Below are 27,166 nucleotides of genomic sequence, written 5' to 3' on the forward strand. Positions count from 1 at the left end.
TTAAAAATACAAACAAACATTACTAATTATCCCAGCTTACCATATTCAACACTGCTTGCCGTGCGACCCGACTGTCTTCTCCCAAGTCCAGAATACACAGCGGCAGACGCACCCCATATTTAACAACACAACTACGTGCTCAGGTAGCTTAAACACAAAAAAGGCCAATGGTAGAAACAGTTGAGATACTAAAAAGTACCAGGCAGCAACTGCATGTTCCAACACATTCGCAAGTCCTACATCTACAATATACTGGGAATGGTGGAAATGCCGTAAAAGCCAATTTAAGATTTATTGAAGTATTTTAGACGTGCAGTCCTAATTCATATGTCAGTTCTGATTCATTCAGCTATATGTCTAATATAATTCTTTAGTACAAATGATAACTAACATTATCCACAAAAGATCAAGCCAGACAAAGCAAGAAAAAAGATAGAAAAAGACAAAAGGTGTGCCTATAAAATAAAATCAAAATAATTTCACTAGCATGTTCATAATTTAAATATGTACCATGACAGCCACAGCAAATATCAGATTGTCATGACATCAGGGAAACTGAAGATGAGTTCAGAATCACCAATATCCAGGGACCATAGCACACCCATGTGAAAGTTTTAAAAAGCAGAAATAGTATTAAAAACAAGGCATTAGACAAGCCTGAACACAAATATGACACAATTTGTAATACACTTACCCATAATTTGAAATTGGGAGCATTCCACGCCATATTAGTTGATAATTGGCTGAAAGTGAAGAGCAGTTAATAGCAGAAAATGAGTAATGGACACATCCACATGTAGTAGAATCATCCATCATGTTGAGAATGTGAATGTACATAAAAAGCACCCATATTATAATAGTTGGCATGACCATATCCAAATCAGTCACTGTAATAATAAATATAATCCTTTATAAAACTGACAATTGCCTAATAATGAAGGGCAGCTAATAACAAAAAATGAGTAATGGACATATCTGCATGTAGTAGAATCGCCCAGTAAAGTGAGAATGTGAATATACACAAAAATCATCCATGTTATAATGATTAACGTGATCATATCACAATCAAAGTCACTGAAACAATATGCATAATCTTTTATAAAAAAATTTAAAAAAGTGCTACATTTCACTGCTCTCCATGGTCCTTAGTTTAATTATCCATTGCGTCTCAGATCCGCTCTACGAACCCCCACCCTAGGATTGGGTTCCGTCCGGCTTATTCCCAAGAATTTAACAAGTGGAATTTCAGATATTGAGTGCATTTCATTCATGTGCCTAACCAGTTGGGAAGATAGATCATTATGTCTTATGGACCACATGTGTTCTTGTATGCGTTCTTTCAGGGCCCTAACTGTGCTACCAACATGTATAGCCCCACAAGCACAAATTAACACACAAACCACATACTTGGTGTTGCAATTAATGAAATATTCTGTCTGGAATGTTTTGCTAAAAGCTACGTTTTGGTAACTGTAATACTCAAGAACTGGCACCCCACACGTTATCATTCTAGATTGACTGTGAATTGACTGTTTCTTAACGATGCAGGATATTGTCAGTACTTATACCGTTCCCGACCCTACCCTTTGTTGGTGCCCCTACGAGCAGTGAATAATAAATGATTGGCTCTTGCCACTTGTTTTATATTCATTGTCCCTTTTTTTTTGTTTTTTGTTTTTACAAATTACATTATTATTGTGAGTGTCTTTGTCCCACCTGGGACACCCACCACCTTTTTTTTTTTTTTTTTCTTCTCGTTGGCGTCCTGGGTGATGTCCCTGGTGGGCCCTTGCTGTCCTGCTGGCTCTTTTGCCAGCACCCATCCTGGGTGCCAGGGAGGAGCCGCCAATTCTATTTTTTTTTTTAAAACAAAATGTTTTAATGTGTGCCGCAACCCCCTTCCTGTCTTGTGGGACCCCATTTCTGGGACAGTATTTATTTACTTTTTATACGGAGTAGGCATGTGACCTAACTCACGAGCCAATACTGGCCATGGGGACCCTAATAGAAGGTGGTGCTTGGCTGACCTCCCTGCGCCACCACTGGCGCAGGGAAGTCCCCACCTCAGTCCCCCATGCCCCCTCCCAACAAGACCTAGGAGGGGCAGAGTATCCTTAACCTGCCCCTGTTTTTTTAAACATCTTTTGGAAATAGGTAACTCAGTCCTAGAGTCCTAAAATGGCTACAGTCACATCATTTTTCATATGGTGGCAACCAATCAGCTCTCATCTTGAGATCTGTTGGCTCTGCACAACCTCTGCAGCTTGAAATATACGAAAGATTTGAGTCTTAATTTTTCAAAAACCAAGATTGTGTGTGTGTGTGTGTGTGTGTGTATATATATATATAAATTTTATATAATTTTGGTTATTAATATTTATCTATATATTTGTCTATTTTAGATATCATTTTTATGGGTATCCTTTTCTGAGAATTAATCGAATTTATTCTATTTATCTAGTCATTTATTTATAGCTTGTATATAGATTGAATGTTGTGTAATGAATTGATAGCACATATATTTATTATATTATTTATTTATATCAGGCTTTTAAAACTACTAGGTAAAAAGTGGATAATATGTTGACATTAAGAGCAAAAGGTAAAAGGAAGAGTGAAAAAGAGGAAAAATATCACATATGGGATATTCTCTCCCCTGTATTTAACAATTATTGACTGTGATTATAATCAATTTTTATGTATGTATAGGCGACCAGATCATATTTGTGATATTGCATTATAACATGAAAGAAATATATAATGTCATATTTGAATTTTTATTCTAAATATAACACAGGATTAGAAGTTTATTATTACTTCTTAAATATAGAACTGCCACGTTACAAAATGTCCGCACCGTTTGCACCTCTCCTAAGTCATGTAGTTTACAACAAAGAAGGACTATATGGTTTAAATAGTTGAGTGTAAAAATGGTTGCCAATGTCCTGTTGAGGGCTTCGGCCGAAACGCGTAGACATTTGGTGGGGACAGCGTGTGTTTTTTGTATGGTGGGCACATTATTGATTTCCTTTTTGTGCTTATGTACCAACTTTTGCGGGTTCTTATTTACCTGCATACAAATCTTTTTCATTAAATAAGCAGCCGATTAAATTATTTAAAAGTGTTTTTTGATTATTTTACGAGCTTGTTTTGGATGATGTGCAGCCCTTGGTGTGCGATTACAATGCACCAGTTTCTTTGAATAAAAAAAAAAAAAAATATATATATATATATATATATATATATATACAGAGCATATGTTCAAAATGTTATCACTACATAATGATTTTGTCTTGTGTGGAAGCAGCGGAATGCCTTTTTTTGGTATTTTTTTTTAAATGCCTTCCTCAGTGCAAACTTATACAGCACAAACACTCCATCCCTCTTATTTGAACGGTATACCTCTCTTTAATCTGTGCATTCTAGTTGTATTTTACAGTTTCAGGCTTAGCATGGTTCACTAATAGAGTCTCTGGAAAGATAACCTTGCTATTGAGAAGATGCAGTTCTGCAAAGGAGTACTGTAATTTAATTATGTATATGTCGCATAGGAGTCACTTTGGGATTCAAGTAATCATCTGTAAAAAATAAATAAAAAAAAAGATGCATCTTGTTCAGCGTTCGTCTGAACTTTGTGTGCTGTTGTGATGTAAGTGGCGCTCTGAGAACTCGGACTCTGAAATAACTGCTGCTTTAAAAAATGGTGCCTCGGATACATTTGCAGAAACAAGATATTTTCACTACTAGAAAGGAAACCTTTCCACCTCAGTCGACTTACATTATAGTAAGCGTGTTTTCGTTTTCTTCTTTTATGTGAAATTCCTTCCCTCGGTCATCAGTTTGGGATGCTAACCAACAGGGTACAATTGCCATCAATTTTAATGCCTAAAAATAGCAATCATTAGCCGAACTTTTTATCCATTTGAGCTGTGAAAACCGTTGTTTTCTCTAATCAGTAAATAATGCAGTGGATGGTGGATTATTTTGAGTGTTGCAAATGCACATGCTTATAAACCCATTTGTATTGTGTTCATTTATTTTTTAGGATTTTTTGATTACTCAGCTGATTGGGAAAGACATCTTTGATGTCTGGACTGTTTCAAATCCCATGGGGTTACTCGTAGAAGAATTAGCCAAACGCAATCTTTCTGCTCCAGAGCCTCGAATCACCAGGCAGTCAGCAGCCAGCACAGTGCTACCAGTGTTCTTTGTAGGATTGTACTGGTGAGTGCAGTTGTCATTTGCAACCATCACTTTTGTACAGTTCAATGCTGTCTGTTTTTTTCTACTTGTTTAGACTTTGCAAATTGTATGCTTTTTGAAAGATCAATATTGTAATTTTAATTCTAATGTTGTTTTTCAGGTTTTCTAATGAAAATAGATTTCCAGTCTGCTGGAAATGGCTCAAGGTTTGACATGTTATTATTTGCTATCTCAAGCAGTATTTTTTTTATTGTAAAAAAAATATTGCCTATAATAGCTGTATAATACCGAAAAGTAGCTTTAAAAAACATACAGTGATATAGCAACTGGAACCCATTGGATATTGAGTAAAAATATTTTTTAATGGGGTATTTTTGTATGACGGCTGCAAGTCAACTAGCTCCAGAGGGTAGTGTGGCATCTTGGGGTAAGGGACAGTGTCATACCACACAGGGGTTGGGTATGAAACTGTTTGGGAGCAGATTAGGGGCAGGTTAGCATTGCTTTGTCCAAGGGGGTTCACTTAGTGTATGGTGTAGCAAATTCATGTCCTGAGTCAAGCATTGTGTATGGTATGAGTGAGCTGAAGCATTCCGTAGAGAAAGATGATGTCTCAAGAATTGCTGGAGGTTTGGAGAGGTGCAAAGACAGGGACATTTTATTGTAAAAAAATATTGCCTAAATGTAGGATGCTTTCTTATCCACCTATTGTGTAGCTTCTGGAATTTCATTCTTACTAGATAAGTGCTCTATGTGGTAAAAAGTGATCAGGGATTCAGGATCTACTAGGTACCTGTTACTTGGTGTTTATGGCTTTGACCATGATACAGCATTTAGTGGAAGGTACTGCACTTTTTATGTATTTGTTGGTGTTAATCATCTGGTTGTAGTTCGGTTGAACAGTTTTTAGATGAGTGGCTGCTTAAAGGACTGCCTTCGGAGTGACCAAAGTGGAGTCATAGCAATTAGTAGAGTCGTTATCTGTATGTGAAAATAATGGGACCTGGACAGAGAAATGGGAGTTGGCAAGTTGAGTAGAAGGTCCCCAAGAAACAAATCAGAACCCTGTTGTGTTCTTTCTCTTCTTCTGTACCTTGAAGTAATCCAAACAACCTTACATATTTGGTAAATGTGACAGTCAAAGTACACAGAACCTGGTTGGTGGGGCACCCCTGAATCCTGGTGTGGGAAAATTCTTCATTCCTAAGAATAAACTTTGCACTGTTGGGCTTTATATGTGTATGTGTGGAGAAAAACCAAATTATATGAAGATCAAGCTGTGTCTTAGTCACAGGAGATAACACTTTGAAGTAAAGGTGTGCGTCCTCTGGATGTTGCTTTCTCGTTGTGTAAACCAAAGTCTTAAAAGTTCTTTGTAGCCACCAACCAAAATTAATTGAGCTACGATGAAGTCCTTTACAACACTGCAAGCCACTGGAAGTGGAGAACGTTTTAACTATTCTGTTCAAATTGGTGTCCACTTGAGAAGCACAAGGGAAACCGCTCAGAGACAGTGCAGAGAAGCCTGTGTAGCAATGTAAATTGTGAAGAGTATGATAATCCACCATGGTGAACATGGTTACAACGTGGAGCGGAATTTATGGTCAGGGACCTCTGTTGTCTGCAGTTCTAAGAGTATTCATGACCAATTAGGTTAATGGATAGGCATACAGGGAGTGCAGAATTATTAGGCAAATGAGTATTTTGACCACATCATCCTCTTTATGCATGTTGTCTTACTCCAAGCTGTATAGGCTCGAAAGCCTACTACCAATTAAGCATATTAGGTGATGTGCATCTCTGTAATGAGAAGGGGTGTGGTCTAATGACATCAACACCCTATATCAGGTGTGCATAATTATTAGGCAACTTCCTTTCCTTTGGCAAAATGGGTCAAAAGAAGGACTTGACAGGCTCAGAAAAGTCAAAAATAGTGAGATATCTTGCAGAGGGATGCAGCACTCTTAAAATTGCAAAGCTTCTGAAGCGTGATCATCGAACAATCAAGCGTTTCATTCAAAATAGTCAACAGGGTCGCAAGAAGCGTGTGGAAAAACCAAGGCGCAAAATAACTGCCCATGAACTGAGAAAAGTCAAGCGTGCAGCTGCCACGATGCCACTTGCCACCAGTTTGGCCATATTTCAGAGCTGCAACATCACTGGAGTGCCCAAAAGCACAAGGTGTGCAATACTCAGAGACATGGCCAAGGTAAGAAAGGCTGAAAGACGACCACCACTGAACAAGACACACAAGCTGAAACGTCAAGACTGGGCCAAGAAATATCTCAAGACTGATTTTTCTAAGGTTTTATGGACTGATGAAATGAGAGTGAGTCTTGATGGGCCAGATGGATGGGCCCGTGGCTGGATTGGTAAAGGGCAGAGAGCTCCAGTCCGACTCAGACGCCAGCAAGGTGGAGGTGGAGTACTGGTTTGGGCTGGTATCATCAAAGATGAGCTTGTGGGGCCTTTTCGGGTTGAGGATGGAGTCAAGCTCAACTCCCAGTCCTACTGCCAGTTCCTGGAAGACACCTTCTTCAAGCAGTGGTACAGGAAGAAGTCTGCATCCTTCAAGAAAAACATGGTTTTCATGCAGGACAATGCTCCATCACACGCGTCCAAGTACTCCACAGCGTGGCTGGCAAGAAAGGGTATAAAAGAAGGAAATCTAATGACATGGCCTCCATGTTCACCTGATCTGAACCCCATTGAGAACCTGTGGTCCATCATCAAATGTGAGATTTACAAGGAGGGAAAACAGTACACCTCTCTGAACAGTGTCTGGGAGGCTGTGGGTGCTGCTGCACGCAATGTTGATGGTGAACAGATCAAAACACTGACAGAATCCATGGATGGCAGGCTTTTGAGTGTCCTTGCAAAGAAAGGTGGCTATATTGGTCACTGATTTGTTTTTGTTTTGTTTTTGAATGTCAGAAATGTAGATTTGTGAATGTTGAGATGTTATATTGGTTTCACTGGTAATAATAAATAATTGATATGGGTATATATTTTTTGTTGTTGTTAAGTTGCCTAATAATTATGCACAGTAATAGTCACCTGCACACACAGATATCCCCCTAACATAGCTAAAACTAAAAACAAACTAAAAACTACTTCCAAAAATATTCAGCTTTGATATTAATGAGTTTTTTGGGTTCATTGAGAACATGGTTGTTGTTCAATAATAAAATTAATCCTCAAAAATACAACTTGCCTAATAATTCTGCACTCCCTGTATATTAGCTGGTGCCTTCCTGCAGGGTGTCAGCTGCCCTTTTGGGGCAGCATTTTGGGAGTTAAAGCCGAATGTAGGTTTCATTAGGAAGAAGATGATTTTTTTTTTTTAAATAAAGGGAGGGTTTAATTCCTAGGGAAGTAATGGGGAATGCATGTAAGTGTTTCAGATAACCCAGGTTTTATGAGGCGCAAAACCCTCATGCCCCCCTCAAGGTTGTAGTTGCAAGTGAGTTCCCATTGTTTACAAGGTTGTCGCATGCCATTGGTTTGAATGTGTGCCTGCTTTGAGTTTCTTACATAGATATGCATGGGTTGTTGGTGAAATCCATGTTGGGAAGTGAAGTATTGAATGTGGAGTGGGTTGGTGCAGTGCTTGATTGCCTTCAAGAGGACCTTCCATTTGTATAAAATAGAAGTCTTATTTTACGTTGTTTTGAAGAGCATAGGCACTGTTTTGAGTGGTCTGAGACATAAAGAGTCGGAGTTGCTCCTTTTTGTTTTAATCTCTGCCACCTGTTATTGGTCCTATTCTTTCATGTATACCAAATGACTGATGAAGTAGGTTGGGTATTGGGGCAGTTGGTGGTGTACTGTGGGCCTGTCAAAGGATGTTTTTTGAAGTGATGATGATTTACATTGCCTTGCTCATCCTTTTATAAGGCAGATTGTGCTGTGAATATTAGACTGTGTGGAAAAGTGGGTTCTACAGTTCAGATCTAGAATGTGACTTCTGTTTTGCAGGAAATGATTTGGAGAATGTTTCCTTTGGATTGAGTATATGAGTAATGACCCGAGTTGTCTGCATCACTCAGTCAAAGACCAACAACAGGGTGTAACAGTGTTTCTTAAAGTGGTTTCGCCAACTCACCAAGCGGACGTGCTTGATTCATGGCTGGAGTAGGTGTAGAAACTTTGATATTTTTTTTTTTTTTTTTTTGTAATCTAACTCTCACCCAGCAATTATGACACTTTAAACTATATTCACAAGCTCTCTGAGATATGTTTGAAGGAAATCTCTGGCCTCTCATAAGTCACCTGACTTCCTCACACTTTAAACCCCCTTCCGCATACCTCCTTATAACCTCTTCTAGGAGTATATGCCTTACATGAAGTTTACACCCCCCCTTCTACACTGGAACTCTTAGTCTGTGACATGGCCACTGCATCACCTTTGGACTACAACATCTTTGAACTACATCTCTGGTCCTTACTCACCACACCTAACATTTGCTGCACAGCGCACAATTCATCTGCACTCATGCCTCCAATCACTCCGAAACAAAGCAATGATGCTACAGTGCTGCATCCAGGGGCAGTATTCGAACTTTACTAATACTAGCTAATATAAAATAAGGTAGCAAAGGAGATCCAGTGAAGTGAAGCGCTCCATGAAGCTTTCTTTCCTATTCTCTGGTGAGGGATTCCCTGGCAAACTAAGGTCTGTGAAACAGGTTGTGTTGCTGATGGTTTGGTGGTGGTTAAGTCCAGAGTCAGTGGTGAGTCTGATTAATGACAGAGGGCGTGTTCAGTTATTACGAAAGGTTAATCAACCATTGCCTTACAGTCAGTAGTGCGAGTGTGAATCACAGAAAGCAGCAGTCACCTGCACCTTTCTTTTTGCACAGCTTCATCCTGTTTGAGTTGGAGCTTCATTTACTTCGAGCGTTGAGTAGAATAGGCTGTTTATACTGGAGGGGTGAGCATGTGTTAGGGTGAAATTACTTTACTGTTCTATTCCTGTCTTGCAGTGCCGACGGGTAGTCTTACTTCTGGCTCATGTTGGCTTATTTGGATATTTATCCAGGTTCATGCTTTGCCACCTACTTTAACCTCTTTCTGCCTTCAGGTAACACAGGCTTACTTTTCTTTTTGTGCATCTCCTTATTCCTCAGATTCCCTCTACAGATTTTGTAACTAGGGCAAGGAACACACATGGTTGCAGGTACATGGTCAGAAATATGATTACTTCCCTAATGCTTCACAGGAGTGGACAGCAGACAATGCCAAACACATTGGGACAGGGTTCCCCTGCATAATCAGCTGAACTGCTAATGAAAATGTGATTTCTATGTTTGAGGACGTAGTCGTCATGTAAATAATTGAAAGACTTGTTAGTGTTTATTTAAACCAGTGCTGGATTTGTGCTTCAGGGTCGCGAAGGCAGCTCTGTAACCAACCTCATTAGTAGTGGCACATGGAGGATTCTCTTGGCACTGCTCTGACCTGGTGTCAGAAACCTTCTGAAAACACAATACCTAATTTGAGTATTACTCAAGCCCACTTTATCTAGACTGCAAATTTCAATAGAGATGAAGCTAGTGGTTAGTGCACTGGAGCTTTGGCAAATCCAAGTCAGGGTAGTGAAACAAGGGAGCAATTCTGATCTAAGCAATCCATCTTGTCTAAAGATAACAGGCTTGTTTGAATGAAACATTTTCCTGTCAAGCAGGAAGGAATTGTTGGTAGAGTAAAAGGCAGAGTTATCGCCATGCATATCTGAGGATAAATCCTGCATCTTGTATCTGGCAGTCTTCCATTCCAAGCTCCTCATTAACCTTTTTCTACTTGGTAATAAGATTGGAATATGAGGCCCAATAAGGATACTCTGAGTCATGATTCCATCTACTTTCTGTCTTCTGTATTGCAGTCTTATTTTTTACTGACTGAGTAGCAACATAGACGCCAGTGGCTTTTTGTTATTATAAAGTGCACCTTTTAGGACACTTATTAAAGCACTGCTTTGTAACTGACACAAGGTGGTCTTACTTATAGTTCCTAGAAGAGGTCCTGCCTCCGATCGTATTTTTTTGATGGAGATAATTTGTGATCTGTATTTTGTGACATCCACCATCCTTGAGCTCTGCTGAAGGACTGAGGCAACTGATGCTATGGAGGTGTTTAATCGGTAGTAAATGATGAATTGGTAAAAAAAAAAAAAGCAGTACTTGTTCTGGTTTTCTGACATTCTAAAGACATGAGCCTCAAACTATTTAACCCCATGTTTACGCTGAAGCACTGAATTAGACAGTCCCAAACAGATTTTTTTTCTGGTTCTTGAAAAGTCTACAAATGAAATGTCTATGGTACCTTGGGACTGCACCTCTGTAATTCTTTGGATAGAGGGGCGGGTGTATACATAAAATATGCTCAATCTTTTCATACACATTTAAAAACACCATAACATGTCCAAATCAATTAATTCAGTGAATTTGCTGAGAAAAAGTATACAAGAATTTCAGTGGAAAATCAAAAATAATAATTGGAGTAATAGCTCTTTACTACATAATGCTTTCTCTGTAGCTCAGGAATGAGAGGGTGAGAGGGATTTAGGGCCACATGTACAAAAATCAGGTTTTGCAACTCGCAAATTGCGAGTTAGAGCGACCCGCAGTTTGCGAGTCGCAAAACCTTATGTACAACAGTGTCAATGACACCGTTTGCGATTCCCATTGGGGTCGCAAATGACCTCCCTCATGAATATTCATGGGGTAGGCTGCAATTTGCGACCCCATTGGGAGTGGCCACCTTCACAGGGATGGGGGCCTGCTGGAGACAGCAGACCACCATGTCTGTGACTGCTTTTAAATAAAGCAGTTTTTGTTTTTTGAAATGCAGCCCGTTTTCCTTACAGTAAAACGAATGCATTTCAAAATCAAAAATGAAAAGTTTTCTTTTCATTTTTTCAGAGCAGGCAGTGGTCCGTGGGACCACTGCCTACTCTGAAAAAATATTTTCGCTACCATTCACAAAGAAGAAGGGGTCCCATGAGGACCCCTTCCCGTTTGCAAAGGGTTACCACCAGTTTGAAATGGGTGCTAACTGCGATTGTTTTGCGACCGCATTCGTGGTCCCAAAACAATCATACATACCATCTGGATTCGGTATTAGGAAGGGATGCCCTTTGTCACAGCCCTTCCTAATACCGAGTTGCAAAACCCAAACTAGGATTCGGTAACAAGTTACCGAATCGCAGTTTGGTCTTTGTACATCCCAAATAGCATTTTTCAAGTCTCAAATGGGCCACTTTGCCATTTGCGACTTGAAAACTGCTTCGTACATATGGCCCCTAGTGTTTAGCAGAGGTCTGAAATCTACCCTCCTGTTTCAAAAAGACAAAATCACACCATTGCAGAACCAGCAAGAAAGTGTGATTTAAAAGAGGTCGCCAATGATACTGAAATAAATCTATTTATAGTTCAGTTTAACTGAGTGCACAGGTACTAAGGCCTATGAGAGTTCCATCCCAAAGAGCTTTGTATGGTAATTGAACCCATTCCAAGTGAAGCCTTTCACTTTGTGTGAGAAGCGGGTTCGATAATGAAGCATGCCATCTATTATGGGTGAGGGCTCAGTTATCTGTTAATCAACACTTGATAAAATCCCATACAACTATTAGGAACATAGATCTTTCAACTTGACTGATGACCTCCTAGTCACACTTTGCTTCTGATTCTGAAGTCCTATGGTTGATCAGTGCTGACACATGGCAAAACAATGCAAGGACGAGCAATCAAAAACTAAGATTCTTCCTTTGTAAAAGTGTATGTAGGAAGCTGGTTGTGCAGTGTACCGAATGTAGGAGTACATTATGCAGATAGGACAGACTATCCTTTTTGCTTTCAGGGCTTAAAGTAATCCCAAAAGCTCTCTTTGTGGTACTGTGGGCGAGCAGTTACACTTTTTATGAGAGGGAAGTGCTAAGCATATGTTGAGCACACAGTCAAAAAATAAGATGCACCAAAGAAGAAACTCTAGACCAATGTTGATAAAAATATAGTTTTTCTTTATAGGATGTTTCAATACCAGAAAAACGTCAAATAAGGTAGGTACAGTTTCAGTTGTCAATTTTGCAAATAACAAACACTTTTACTCAAATGTGCTTTTACGTGGTAAAGAATCTAAAGTACTTTTACTGCAAGGGTGTCGTTGCAGGCGTTCTTGGGGGTCCCATGTAGATTGTAGGTTGCTAGCGGAGCAAGATCACTAAAACACCAGCAGTACAGCTTTAACTGCCCTGGAGAGTCTGGGTGCAGTGATGCTGGTTGAGTCAGGTGCCTTGTGCACTGCGACAAGGGCAGCTAGAAAAAGACTGCAAAGGGGGACTTGGAGACAAGTCCAGGAGCTCCCAAAGGAGGGCTCAGGCAGTAGAGGTTCTGGGGGCAAAAGGCACAGTCAGTTGTCGTGGTGGTGGGCCGTGGAGCTCACGTGCAGCAGGTCTTTGTCGTCAGTGCTTCTACACCAAGATGCCCACAGTTCTTGAGTGGACCTGCAAAAACAGGGACAAAACAGGACAGCTGGACAACTCTCAGAGATCTTCTCTCTGATGCTCATGTCCCCCCAGCGGCTGCTCTTCAGATGCGGCGTTGGAGTCCGGATTGGACTCTAAACACGCTTTGTTAGTACGAGGGGCCTGGTACACCAGGTATCCGTGCAGGATGGATCCGGTGGGTCCTGATGTCTTCAGTCTTGGTGGGGAGATGGATCAGACCTCCTGGGGCACAATGATCTTCTCTTTGGTTGCTGCTGCGTCATTGGACCTGGTGGTCAGCAGGGGTCGCATTTTAAAGGAGGCAGGAGCTTTGTAGCCCCTGGCTCTGATATGCTAATTCACTAGCCATCCTGCTCAGGGAGGTGTTATCACCTTTCTCTGGAGCAGGCTTTGTTTTTGGCCTATAAGAGCGTGGTCTTGCGCCTCAGGGGAGGGAGGGGAACTCGTCTATGGTGGCGGGCAGATCGTGGCGTCAGCCAGCACACTAGAGGACTAGTAGGTTAGCCCTCTGGATGCACATCAGATTGGCATCAGCCTGGATTTAAGACAAATTGTTTTGTGCGAAACACAATAGGTTTCAGTGTAACCCTTATATGTAGCTAGTTAACTCGTAATGACAAGTCTCCAGTACACACCCTAAGATGGCTTCCCTGTTCACTTGCAACATCTACTCGAACATCTGTCTAACTAGACACTACAGGGGCATGTCTGCTCATGCAGATATGTCCACACATCGAGTATCATGCACCCTGCCTTAGGGATCTAAGGCCTGCTGTAGGGGTGACTTACATATGCTTAGATGCAGTGAGGGGGGCATGGCACACAGTTTGGGCGTCATGTCTTGTTTTCTGTCATGGCTTGCACCATGACTCACAGTGTGTGTTGGCAGGCTGTGTGCAATTTTTAAGGGGGTCTCTGAGGGTGGCACAGTACATGCTGCTGCCCTTGGGGACCCTCTCCGGGTACCCAGGCCCTAGTTACCAAGAGTACTGTTTACTAGGGACTTACAGTGGTATTGGAGTGTACGCAAATTGAATGTAATTGGACATTTCATTCGTTTTAGGGAAAGCGCACTGGCAACCTGTTAAGCAGGAAGCCGGTGCACCTCAATCGAAAAAATCTCTGTGCCAGTGAGCAAAAAGTGGTGGTGACCATGTCCAAAAGGGGCACTTTTCTACAGTGTACAAACCGCTGTCTAATGTTGCAGTGAGCTGCAGTTTTGCTGGATGTGCACTGATTGCTTACACCTATGCGAGGCACAGAACAGTTATTGTAGCCTCCTTTGGTTATGCTGTACCATGGTAAACAGTGATAGACTCTTCTGTCCCTTGTTGGCTTGCCAAAAAGTCATCTTTAGCCGTGGAAGCTTATCAACATATGTTGAAGGCTCAGCCAGCTTTGTGAGGATTCAGACTCTACCCGCAACACTGGCAGATATTCACTGTGATCATTCAAATCACTCTGCTTGCTTGCTGCTCTTTGCTGGATACTTTCATCCTGTTACCACCACATACATGATGCAGGCTGACCTGTAGGTTAGGTTTATTTGTTCATAGTTAGTATTTCAACCAGCAATGTTGGCAGGTCATAGGGTGCTTAAAAAGATGTAGTGATGTTAGGGTATCAAAAAGATATAAACAGGGTCAGACCATAGATGGCTTTATATTTCATAGTAAGCAATTTGTATTCAGCACTGTATTTCGCATAGAACCATTCAACTTGCTGTAATTTGTAGAAAATTTGTGTGCATGTTTTTGTGCCATTGTGTGCGATTATGTGGCGCTTAAGCTGGCTATTGGTAAGGAAGCTTATCAATTGTCATGGGGACAGAACAATTTGTTTAGTAGGCCAACCAGTTGTCAATTTTACTTACAACTAGTGTGTTGATTGGAACTTTAGACATGTGGAATTTAGCAAGTGAATGATTCTTGCAGTTGTTAAGCCCCTAAAACGTGACGAGCTTGGCAGTGCAGGAAATTAATTTATAAGGCACAGTATGAGGGTAACGATAAAACAAAGCATGTGTGCAGAATGAGGTGGCATGATTACCTAATGTTGGAATATGATATGTTTTCGAATAGGGTGGTAAGAGCAGTCTCGACTCTAAAATCATTTGCAAGCAAAGTAACCAATTCTAGTGTGTTTGATTACAGACAGGCCTTCCAAAATCTGGAGCTGATATTGACGAGACACCAATTGTAATGAGCAGCTAAATTGGGTGTAACCCACAAAGTACCAGTATGAGAACTTGAGAGGTGGTTTTGAGTTGAGAAAATGGCCAAGGACAGAATTGTGGAATGTGCTAATGGATAAGAGGTTGGCTGGAAATTTGACACACACCGGAGGCTGAATAATGTTAGTCAGAAACGGATGATGTGATCAAGCTTAGTGCCTTGCTGGAGATTGTAGTGATGCAAGTAGAATGGGATGTTATGTTGGTTGTCTTTATTCTGCCTTTATTATAGTCTCTTGCACTAATGGAGTCTGGTATCTTCCAACCTTTTTCAAAGATTCCATCACAGACTGAACCCTAGTTTGATTTATGAGCTTTAACATTGGTAGTTCATTTATGATTGTTTACAATAGGTGTATTTTAACCCCTTGGGTACCCCAGACGAGGTGGTCTTGTCCTCGGCACCGGTTGCCCAGTGGCGAGGACGAGACCACCTCTTCCGGCTATGGGCCCCCGGGGGAGAGCACTAGCGCTCCCCCCCGATGGCCGAGAATACCCCTCCCCTGGGCAGAGATGGAAGGGGAATCGCTTCCCCTTCCAACCCCTCCCATCCCCCCCCCCCCCCCTTGTAGACCTGCCTGTGGCGTCAGATGATGTCAGCGCACTGACATCATCAGAGGCCTTCCCCCCCCGGAGCTGGAAGCTGAGCTTCCAGCACTCAATCGAAGGAGAAATGCAAAAGCATTTCTCCTCTGATCACGTGGAGGGGGCAGAGAGGCGTGAAAGGAGAGGAAAGGCCTTTCCTCTCCTTTCATGTCTCTCTGAGCATTTCTGCTGCCCGATTGCGATGCGATCTGGCAGCAAAAATGCCACTAGACACCAGGGAATATTTTTTTTTGTACTTGCGCATAAGGGGAATGGCCCCTTGGGCAAGGGCCGCTCCCCGGGGGGGGTGTAGGAAAGTACCATCTTGCCTGGCATGTTACCCCCATATTTCACTGTATATATGTTGTTTTAGTCTGTGTCACTGGGCCCCAGTGCTCATAAGTATGTGCCCTGTATGTGTTCCCTGTGTGATGCCTAACTGTCTCACTGAGGTTCTGCTAACCAGAACCTCCGTGGTTATGCTCTCTCTGCTTTCCAAATTTGTCACTAACAGGCTAGTGACTACATTTACCAATTCACATTGGCATACTGGTACACCCATATAATTCCCTTGTATATGGTACTGAGGTACCCAGGGTATTGGGGTTCCAGGAGACCCCTATGGGCTGCAGCATTTCTTTTGCCAGCCATAGGGAGCTCAGACAATTCTTACACAGGCCTGCCACTACAGCCTTAGTGAAATAACGTCTACGTTTTTTCACAGCCATTTACCATTGCACATAATTTATAAGTCACCTATATGTCTAACCTTCACTTAGTGAAGGTTGGGTGCAAAGTTACTTAGTGTGTGGGCACCCTGGCACTAGCCAAGGTGCCCCCACATCGTTCAGGGCAAATTCCCTGTACTTTATGAGTGGGGGGGGGGGACACCATTACACGCGTGCACTGTACATAGGTCACTACCTATGTATAGCGTCACAATGGTAACGCCGAACATGGCCATGTAACATGTCTAAGATCATGGAAATGTCACCCCAATACCATTCTGGTATTGGGGGACAATTCCATGATCCATCGGGTCTCTAGCACAGAACCCGGGTACTGCCAAACTGCCTTTCTGGGGTTTCCACTGCAGCTGCTGCTGCCAACCCATCAGACAGGTTTCTGCCCTCCTGGGGTCCAGGCAGCCCTGGCCTAGGAAGGCAGAACAAAGGATTTCCTCTGAGAGGGGGTGTTACACCCTCTCCCTTTGGAAATAGGTGTGAAGGGCTGGGGAGGAGTAGCCTCCCAGGGAAGGTGCCCAGAGCCCCTCCAGTGTGTCCCAGACCTCTGCCATGTTGGAAACAGAGGTGTTGGGGGCACACTGGACTGCTCAGAGTGGCCAGTACCAGCAGGTGACATCAGAGGCTCCTTCTGATAGGCTCTTACATCTCTTGGTAGCCGGTCCTCCTAACTTGGTAGCCAAACCTCCTTTTCTAGCTATTCAGGGTCCCTGCTTTGGGAAATTCTTCAGATAACGAATGCAAGAGCTCACCAGAGTTCCTCTGCATCTCCCTCTTCACCTTCTACCAAAGGATCGACCGCTGACTGCTCCAGAACGCCTGCAAAACCGCAACAAAGTAGCAAGACGACTACCAGCAACATTGTAGTGCCTAATCCTGCCCGCTTTCTCAACTCTTTCCACGTGGTGCATGCTCTGTGGGTAGCCTGCCGGTGCAGAAAACCACTAGACACCAGGGATAAATTGTTTTGTTTATTTTTATTTTTTATGTTTGGGGAGCGACCCCTTGGGCAAGGGTCTCTCCTTGGAGGGGGGAGAGATGGGGGGGGGGGGGTGATAGGGTGTCAAATTATTATTAGGCCATTTCTTCCCTAAAGGTGGGGGGGGGGGGGGGAATCAGCCTATTTTTGTTAGGCCAATCTGTCCCCAAAGGGGGCAGAAACCTCTAGACACCATGGATTGGTGTGTGTGTATGTGTGTGTTTTGTTGTGGGGGGCAGCCCCTTGGGCAAGGGTCGCTCCCCATGGGGGCACATTACTGTTGGCCATAACTGCCCCCCTTGAGGGCAGATTAGCCTTTTTTTGGAAGGCTCATCTGCCCCCAAGGGGGGCAGAAAGCCCACCAGAGACCAGGGAAGATTTTTTTTCTCCAAAATAAGTGGTTGGGGGTATGGCCATACCCCCACCCCAAATAAGTGGGCCCAAAGTTGTTTTGCCCACCAGTGGGCAGATAGGGCAATTACCCTTGATCCACACCCCGGGGGGTGGACAGAAAGTCTACTAGATGCCAGGGAAAAAAAACAATAAAAGAAAATAGTTGGGTGATGTCTACCAACAAGTATGGGCCAGGTTATGCCCCCTCCCGAACTTAAGGGGCTAACAGTCATTCAGCTCTCCCCCGCACACTAAAACATCTTATCCCAAGGCAAGCAAGAGGACATTTGATTATTTTTGTTTTTTGTTTTACATTTGGGCCATGAGAGCTTGGTAACTCTCAACATCGTCCCACTTGGAATGGTGAGGGCTGCACTTTTTTTTTTTTTTTTTTACTTTGAGAAGCTGCCATGTAGAAAAATCCACAAGACCTAGACACATCTGAAAACTAAACATCTAGTTGATTCCAGGGTGGTGTGCGTCACATGCACCTTGCACTATTTCCTTACCCAAAATGCTCTTCAAACCTTCAACTTTGCTGGAAAGCACGCATTTTTCCCACATTTTTGTGATGGAACCTTCCGGAATCTGCAGGAATCCACAAAATTCTTACCACCCAGCATTGTCTCATCTGTACTGATAAAATTTCTGCTGCACTTGTCTGCCTAAAAATGTTTTTTTTCAAACTGCCCTTTTGAACCCACTTTGGTTCCCCCTCAATTTTGACGTGTTTTTGTCTCTTCCCTGTCACAATCACTTGGCCCACCCACACAAGTGAAGTACCATTTTTATCGGGAGACTTGGGGGAACGCTGGGTGGAAGGAAATTTGTGGCTCCTCTCAGATTCCAGAACTCTCTTGTCACCGAAATGTGAGGAAAAAGTGTTTTTTAGCCACATTTTGAGGTTTGCAAAGGATTCTGGGTAACAGAAACTGGTGAGAGCCCCACAAGTCACCCCGTCTTGGATTCCCCTAGGTCTCTAGTTTTCAAAAATGCACAGGTTTGGTAGGTTTCCCTGGGTGGCGGCTGAGCTAGAGGCCAAAATTCACAAGTAGGCACTTTGTAAAAAACACCTCTGTTTTCTTTGAGAAAATGTGATGTGTCCACTTTGTGTTTTGGGGTATTTCCTGTCGCGGGCGCTAGGCCTACCCACACAAGTGAGGTACCATTTTTATCGGGAGACGTGGGGGAACATAGAATACCAAAACAAGTGTTATTGCCACTTGTCTTTCTCTACATTTTTTCCTTCCAAATATAAGACAGTGTGTAAAAAAAGACACCTATTTGAGAAATTCCCTGTAATTCACATGCTAGTATGGGCACCCCAGAATTCAGAGATGTGCAAATAACCACTGCTCCTCAACACCTTATCTTGTGCCCATTTTGGAAATGCAGAGGTTTTCTTGATACCTATTTTTGACTCTGTTTCAGCAAATGAATTGCTGTATACCCGGTATAGAAGTAAAACCCCTGCAAGGTGCAGCTCATTTATTGGCTCTGGGTACCTAGGGTTCTTGATGAACCTACAAGTCCTATATATCCCCGCAACCAGAAGAGTCCAGCAGACGTAACGGTATATTGCTTTAAAAAATCTGACATTGCAGGAAAAAGTTAGAGTAAAACGTAGAGAAAAATGGCTGTTTTTTTTCACCTCAATTTCAATATTTTTTTATTTCGGTTATTTTCTGTAGGAAACCCTTGTAGAATCTACACAAATTACCCATTGCTGAATTCAGAATTTTGTCTACTTTTCAGAAAAGTTTAGGTTTCTGGGATCCAGCATTGGTTTCACACCCATCTCTGTCACTGACTGGAAGGAGGCTGAAAGCATAAAAAAACTTAAAAATTGAGTATGTCCCAGTAAAATGCCAAAATTGTGTTGAAAAATTGGGTTTTCTGATCCAAGTCTGCCTGTTCCTGAAAGCTGGGAAGCTGGTGATTTTTAGCACTGTAAACCCTTTGTTGATGCCAAATTCAGGGGACAAAACACAAGCCTTCTTCTGCAGCCCTTTTTTCCTTTTTTTTTTTTTTTTAAACAACATTTTCACTGTATTTTGGCTAATTTCTTGGTTTCTCTCTGGAAAACCCACAAAGTCTGAGTACCTCTAGACTCCCTAGGATGTTGGAAAAAATGGACGCAAATTTGGCGTGGGTAGCTTATGTGGACAAAAAGTTATGAGGGCCTAAGCGCGCCCTGCCCCAAATAGCCAAAAAAAGGCCTGGCAGCGAAGGGGTTAATGACTATTATGTCATTGTGTTGTAAAGTTTGATGGTTGTTGCTGGAGATTTTGCCAAAATGCTTAGGTACTGCCTCGATTTGTTTTGCATGTACATTCGAGCATGATGTTGTTGTGAACGTCTTAAATGGTAGGAGAGGGTGGGCTTGGGGTAACCATAATCTACTGGCTAATCTGGACAGTGCTGACTTGGTATTGGGTGTTATGTATAATTGCTTTATTAGTTTGCAGGTTGAGTATCGTGTGTATGGTTTTGTGAGCATGGGCGTGTACAAGTGTGCTGCAACTTAACTGTGGTGGGCCGGTGGGTATGTGTTGAGGTCTTTGCCAAGTAAGTTGTATTGAACATTGAGTGTATCTTAGTTGTTAGTGTTACTGTGAATATGATGATTCCAAGCTATATAGCATGTGTTAGGTTGGATGTTTGTAGAATTCTGCCAAACAAATGCTGTAAGATGTTTCGTCAGGGGCACATTGGTAAAACGTTCTTCGGTCTATGCTGTGTTCGATGGGTGCCGCGTGTAGTGCCAAAAGTATTCTTTAGAATGCTGGTCTAGCCTAAGAATACTGAATGACACTGCTGGCCATTTTATCAGAGAAAAGGGCAGATGAGATGCTTCTGCTGTCCTGGCATTACACAAACACTGACATGGCTGTACTGAGTCAACGTGATTATTTTACTGAAGTAAATGTGCGAGGTTTGTATCGGGAAATGTTGTCTCCCCCTGAAAGTATCAGCCTGTGCAACACACTTCTCCCAGACTCTTGCAAGCATTGTTTGAGTCCCAACAGCCCTAGGCACAGATCGTGCACTCTGCCCATTCTAGGAGGGTAGTATGAATGAAGATACAGTGATATGCCCATCCAAAAGAATATGTAGAATTTACCATGCCAGATAAATTCCAAACCTGGGGGTATTGGATTTTATGATGTGTGGTAAATTCAGACTTCTCTCTGCACTTGTCTTCAGGCCTTTTGAGGGGTATGTCTCTCCACATTTCCCTTAAAAGCCAACTACTGTGTCCATAGGTAATTGGTCTCACAAGATTGAATGGGGCACATCAAACAGAATGCATTTAGAGCACTAGCCAAAGCAGAGCATGGCCACAGACCTCAGAGTTCTCTTGTCGCATTCATCACATCATTCTTTTCATTGCATCACAAATTAAATTCACTTGAAAGGATACTCATTCAGATAATGATTTAATGTTTTCCAGATGCAAACTACCATAGCAAATTAGTAAACTCACTGTATTCCCCAAAAATTGCACATTCTATGTTTGCATGGCCACCAGATTCATCCATCACATCTGAATGCAGGTTCAAGTAGTGTCTAGCATCCACAGATAAACATGAATGTGTGGTAATACGAGAAAATATACATTGTGTACCATAAACCGGACACATCTGTACCGAAGTGAAAGGCATGATATTGCTTTGGCATAACCAATTGCTAGGAGGTGAGACAAACTCACACTGCCTAGGTCAATTATTTCCCCTCATAAGTTGCTTTCTGCCTAGAAAGTGAGGCATCCCAGAGCTACTTGTTTGTTGTGGAGAAGATCAATATTTGAATGTTGTATTCATGGCTTAGTTTCCTAGCATGATGCAGCAACACCAAAGGCCTAGCAAAATTACAAGAATTGATGGATGAAATGCTTGTATTAATCGTGCCACATGTAATTACTCTGGGCTGCTTTCCAGTTTTCTTTTTTTGCTCAGTATGCCACAACTGACAGTGACCATCTATATATTTGTTTCAGTTCACCCGAACTGGCAGACCATATGCCCTGTGCATTGGAACACAAGCAGTCCAAGAAATGTTTGACATAATCACTGCTGTGCAACTTCAGTCCTGTGCCACAGTTAGTTAGGGGTCTCTTTTCTAGGCATGTGTGTTGAATGTGCACTGAAGGGAAAATTGGAATGGAACCCTTGGATGGGTATAGAGCTATGTTTTTGAAGATCATGTCAGCTGGTAGTTTTCCAAGAAAGGTGATTGCATTCTCCTTCCAGTAGATACCCTCGCTCCTGCTAATAAGCATGGATGATTACATTAGAACAACATCAACTCATGACCTTACTAGGATCTACAACCATTAATAGAAACTACATTCCTGGTTCTGGCTCACCATCTTCTTTTCTGATGCAGTTGTCCGGTTATGGGCCAAGAATATTGCACCTCCATTTTGTATCATTAGCAGACTTAGCAGGTCCATGCTTTCAAATAAGAATCTTTTTAGGAGTTGGTACAATAAGGAATGTTGTCTGTAACATTCCAGCTGTGATACCTCATCTAGAAAAGAAGCACAAGGCTCTGGATTCAGCTCCGGCCTGTCTCACTTGTCTGACTAAACCAGATTCAGTAATTACTGCAGTGGCTCAAAGAAGAACCAGAACCCCAATAACGCAGGCCTATAGTCTGCCTGACAAAGATAGCAAACGCATTGATAATCTGGGCTGGAGAATATCTTTTGTGGCAGCAACCACAATAAAGACAGTCAATGCCCCAGCAATTCTAGGGAGTTATGATCGACAGATGTGGCATGACATAGCTTCATTACAGGATCTAATTCCTGAGGGTAAGAAGGAAATGGCAAGAGCCACACTGAAGGAAGAACTGAATTCTTCTTTAATTATTGAAGAAGCGATGGATGCTTTGAATACAGGCTTTCGCCAGTTGGCAGGAGGTACTGTGCTAAGGAGGCAAGGGTGGTTAAAATTTACAGCCTTCTATACTGATATTCAATCTAAGTTGTTGGGCATGCCTTTCGATGGCCAAGCTCTATTTGTTAAACGTGTTGAAGAGGCTTTGAAGGGCCTTAAGACCGAAATTGATACTGCAAAGGCGTTCGGACTCTTGCAGTCTCACAGATTTGGAGTTTGTAATTTACATGGAGCAAGAAGATCTCAACACTTCAGAGCAGGATTCAATCAGTACAGAGTCAAGGGTGGTCATATTATCCTCAAAGATAGTCTGGATATGTTAAAGGATATTCCTTCGGTCAAAACCAAAGGCAAGCTTTTGGGAGGTATTCAGGAAGGAAGAAAAGTTCCTTATGGCCCACTTTTTCATCTGGACTTCAAAAGTTGGTGGTGGAGAGTTTCCCTTTTTTCTCCCACATGAAACTATAGAACATCGGACAAATGGGTGAGACAAATTGTTTAATCAGGCCATACTTTGGAGTTTATTCAGAAGCCCCTAGTTTGTCCACCAAGAAAAGAAGATCATCTTCATCCACCAAAAAAGGAACATCATCTTCATCTGAAGGAGCTGCAAAAGGAAATTCTCATGCTTCTCTTCAAAGGAGCCATAGAGATTTTCCCCAAAGCGCAAAGAAACCAAGGAATTTTATTCCTGGTTCTTACTAATCAAGAAAAAGACAGGACAATGGAGACCATTACTGGATTTGAGAGAACTCAACAAGTTTCTAAAGAAACAGTCATTTTGGATGCTTACCCTCCAAGAAGTTCTTCTGTTAATGAAATGGGATTTCTTGACCTCCCAGGATCTTCTGGATGCTTACTTCCACATTCCTATTCATCACAGACGCATACAGTACCTGTGATTTTCAGTAGCGGGTCAGCACTATCATTTCAAAGTGATTCCTCTAATCAGCCCTGAGAATATGTACCAAGTGCCTCGCTTCAGAAGCTGCTTTTCTTAGGGGAGAAGGTTGTTACCAAATCTGGACGACTGGGTAATCAAAGCGCGATCCAGGGAAAGAGAAGCAGCTTCCACGAATGCTTGCTTCAATCTCTTCCAAAGTTTAGGTCTCACTCTCAACAAGGAAAAGTCATTGTTTGAACCGTGAACAAAGATCCAGTTTCTGGGAGCAATAATCAACACTCAGTTAGAGAAGGGCTTCCCCTACATGGAAAGTGTGACAAAGTTACTTGCAATGTCAAGAACTATTGCCGGAAAGCAGACGGTCATAGTGAGGCGTTACAAATCCCTTATAGGCCTGATGGGTTCATGAATGTGCCTCATCCCCTTTTGTAGACTTCATATGCGACCTGTTCAGCAGGAGCTTGATTTCCAATGGTAACTGGCAGAAGGTTCATGGGAGTATACGGTCTGTGTCACAAGGCATTTGAAACGGGCTCTAGTGTGATGGAGGATTCTAGAAAACCTAAACTCAGACCTTTCTATTTTATGGATAACAGAAAGGTTGTTACTTTCCTCAGATCCATCCATGAATGGATAGGGAGCTCACCTCCAAGAGCTTTCAACCAGAGGTCTTAGGTCAGATTCAGAAAATAAGTTGCACATCAATGTTTTGGACATCTGCACCATAAGACTAGGTTTACAGCGTTCCTTTTCAGATTGGAAGGTTAAGCAGTCTTAATCAGATAAGACAACACAACATCCATGTTCTACATAGCCAATCAAGGAGGAACATGGTCCAGGATCCTTTCAGAGGAAGCACAGCTGCTGTGGAACTGGGCCATTTCTCACCGGATAGACATTACTGTTGAACATCTGCCAGGCTGCCGGAATGATCAGGCGGATGCACTCATCCTACAATTGACGGATTGTCCTAAGTAGGAATTGGAACAGAAGGAGGTAAACTACATCCTCAGTCAGTGGGGTCACACCACATATGTTTGCCACTCTAGACAACAGGGAATGCCCCTGCTTCCCAAGCAGTTTTTAGCATTCAGGGATGATCGGCAATGCTCTTTCGATCAGTTGGTCCAAGATATTTGCTTACACCTTTCCACCTTTTCCTCTGATTCCAGGGGTGTTAAAAGAGGCAAAGGTAGACCATTGAACTCTGATCCGCATTTCTCTGACGTGGCCTCACCAGTACTGGTAAAGTAAGCTGCTGCAGGTGGCAGCATTTCCAGCCATTCCTTTAAAAATGCATCCAAGGATGTTATACAGACATCAGGGAGAGATTCTCCACCACAAATCTCAAGTCACTAAATTTTACAGCATGGTACCTGACCTAGAATTTGGCTATCCTGATCTTCCACAGGAGTGTAAACCGATTCTGGCGCAGTCTCGTGCACCTGCGACCAATAAGACTTATAACTCTAAATGAAAGCATTTCTGTGATTGGTGCAAGGGTAATGGTCATCTGCTTCACATAAAGCCTTCTCAGATCCTGTCATGTCTGTTAAGTCTGGCCAAAAGTGTTCTCAAACATTATTCAGTGAAGGTCCATGTGAAAGATTCAGGCATTCACCATCCGAGAACCATTCCTTTGCTTCCCTAAGGACAAGGTTATACTCAAAACTAACCCTAAGTTCATTCCTAAGGTACCTACTGACCTCCATTTGAATGAACCTGTCATTGTTAAATTTTGTTTTCTAATCCATCCTCATCAGCAGAAAAATCATTTCATCCACCAAATTTGGACAGCTGAACCTTTAGACAGTCAGGATTACTTTGGTCCACCACCTGTGTTCCAGGGACCATGCTCGTTAACAGGAGTGGCGTCCCAGAGTACCGGTTGTTGTTGCAGGGAGGTGCCTGCTGAAGCAGGAAGTGACTCCGTCACTCCACAGGAGATTCCTTTGGTCCTTCTGGTGCAGAGTGAAGACAGGCAGTCCTCAGAGCGTGCACAACCTGGAAACTGTTGCAGTTGCTGGCTGGAGCTGAAGTTGCAGGGTCACAGTACCCTTCCCGGATACTTTGTTGCAGTTACAGCGGTCCTGGAGCAGTCTGCTGTTGATCTGACGGTCAGAAGCTGAAGCAGAGGATGCAGAGGAGTCCTGGTGGAGTCTTGCAACCGAATTTGAGGAAACCCCCAGAGGAGAGACCCTAAATAGCCCTGAGAGAGGGATTGGCTTCCTACCCAGGTATGCACCTATCAGGAGGGGTCTCTGACGTCACCTGCTGGCACTGGCCTCTCAGATGCTCCCAACACCTTGGAATACAAGATGGCTAACACCAGGGACACTCTGGAGTAGCTCTGGGCACCACCCCTGGGGTGGTGATGGACAGGGGAGTGGTCACTCCCCTTTCCTTTGTCCAGTTTTGCGCCAGAGCAGGGGCTGGGGGTTCCTAAACTGGTGTAGACTGGATTATGCAAGGAGGGCACCGTTTGTGCTCTTCAAAGCATTTCCAGAGGCTCTGGGAGGATACCCCTCCCATGCCTGTAACACCCATTTCCAGCGGTAGAAGGTGGAACACCCCTCCCCTTAAGGAAATGCATTGTTCTGCCTTCCTGGGATTGAGCTGCTCAATCCCCAGGAGGCCAGAAAAATGTCTGTGAGGTGGCAGCTGTTGGGGCTGCAGTGGAAACGTCAGAGAGCTGGTTTGGCAGTACTGGGGGTCCATGGTGGAGCCCCAGGATGCATAGAATTGGCCCCCATACCAGATTTGAATTGGGGGTTCAATTTCACAATCTTATACACCTCACATGGCCATATTCGGAGCTACCGTTGTGAAGCTACATATATGTATTGACATATATGTAGTGCAAGCTTATAATGGTGTCCCTGCACTCACGAAGTCCGGGAAATTGGTCCTGGACAACGTGGGGGCACCTTTGCTAGTGCAAGGGTGCCGTCACACACAGTAACTTTGCACCTAGCCTTCAGTAACTGAAGGTTAGACATATAGGTGATTTATAAGCTACCTGGTGCAGTGAAAAATGGCTGTGAAATAGTGTGTGCACTATTTTACTCAGGCTGCAGTGACAGTCCTGAAGGAGTGTTTGTATGAGCTCCTTATGGATGGCAAAAGAAATGCTGCAGCCCATAAGGATCTCCGGGAACCCCAGTGCCCTGGGTACCTAGGTACCATATGGAGTCACTAGACTATAGTGACAAATTTGGTAAACAGAGAGAGCATAAGCACTGGAGTTCTGGTTAGCAGAACTCCAGTGACACAGTCGAGCATACTGACAACACAGTGAAATATAGGCCACAAACTGAGCTCTGGGGTCCTGACTAGCAGGATCCCAGTGTGACAGTAAAAACACACTGACAAACAGGAATATGCCAAGAAGGATGTAGTTTCCTACAAACGCCTACAAGAGATGGACATTAGAGATGGGTGGGGCCTTGGCACTGTTTTTCCTTCTTTAAAGATAGGTCTCCTAGGGTTATGTTGAATCAAAACTATTCAGATGTCTTCTCCTTGCCCTGTGGAGTACCGCAGGGCTTTTCTTTGAGCCCTACATTGTTTAATCTATATGTTTCTCCATTCGTCACCAGTATCCGTTCCTATGGACTGCAGGCGATATCCTATGCGGATGACACCCACATCATTGTGGTGATTCTCAAAAACTCTGCTGCCACAGCAGTGAATTTCTTACATTGTTTGTCTGAAGT

General features: G+C 42.9%; 1 protein-coding gene across 1 annotated transcript in view; it reads left to right on the plus strand.

Annotated features, from left to right (window-relative positions):
* Positions 1-27,166, plus strand: part of MRPL44 (mitochondrial ribosomal protein L44) — a 74,278-nt gene that overhangs the window by 20,993 nt on the left and 26,119 nt on the right. Inside the window, exon 3 of the mRNA XM_069213737.1 lies at positions 4,046-4,224. Within this exon, the coding sequence (XP_069069838.1) occupies positions 4,046-4,224 (179 nt within the window). The remainder of the gene's footprint in view (positions 1-4,045; positions 4,225-27,166) is intronic.

This window comes from Pleurodeles waltl, chromosome 11 (assembly GCF_031143425.1).
Source record: "Pleurodeles waltl isolate 20211129_DDA chromosome 11, aPleWal1.hap1.20221129, whole genome shotgun sequence".
In the NCBI taxonomy this organism is placed as follows: domain Eukaryota; kingdom Metazoa; phylum Chordata; class Amphibia; order Caudata; family Salamandridae; genus Pleurodeles; species Pleurodeles waltl.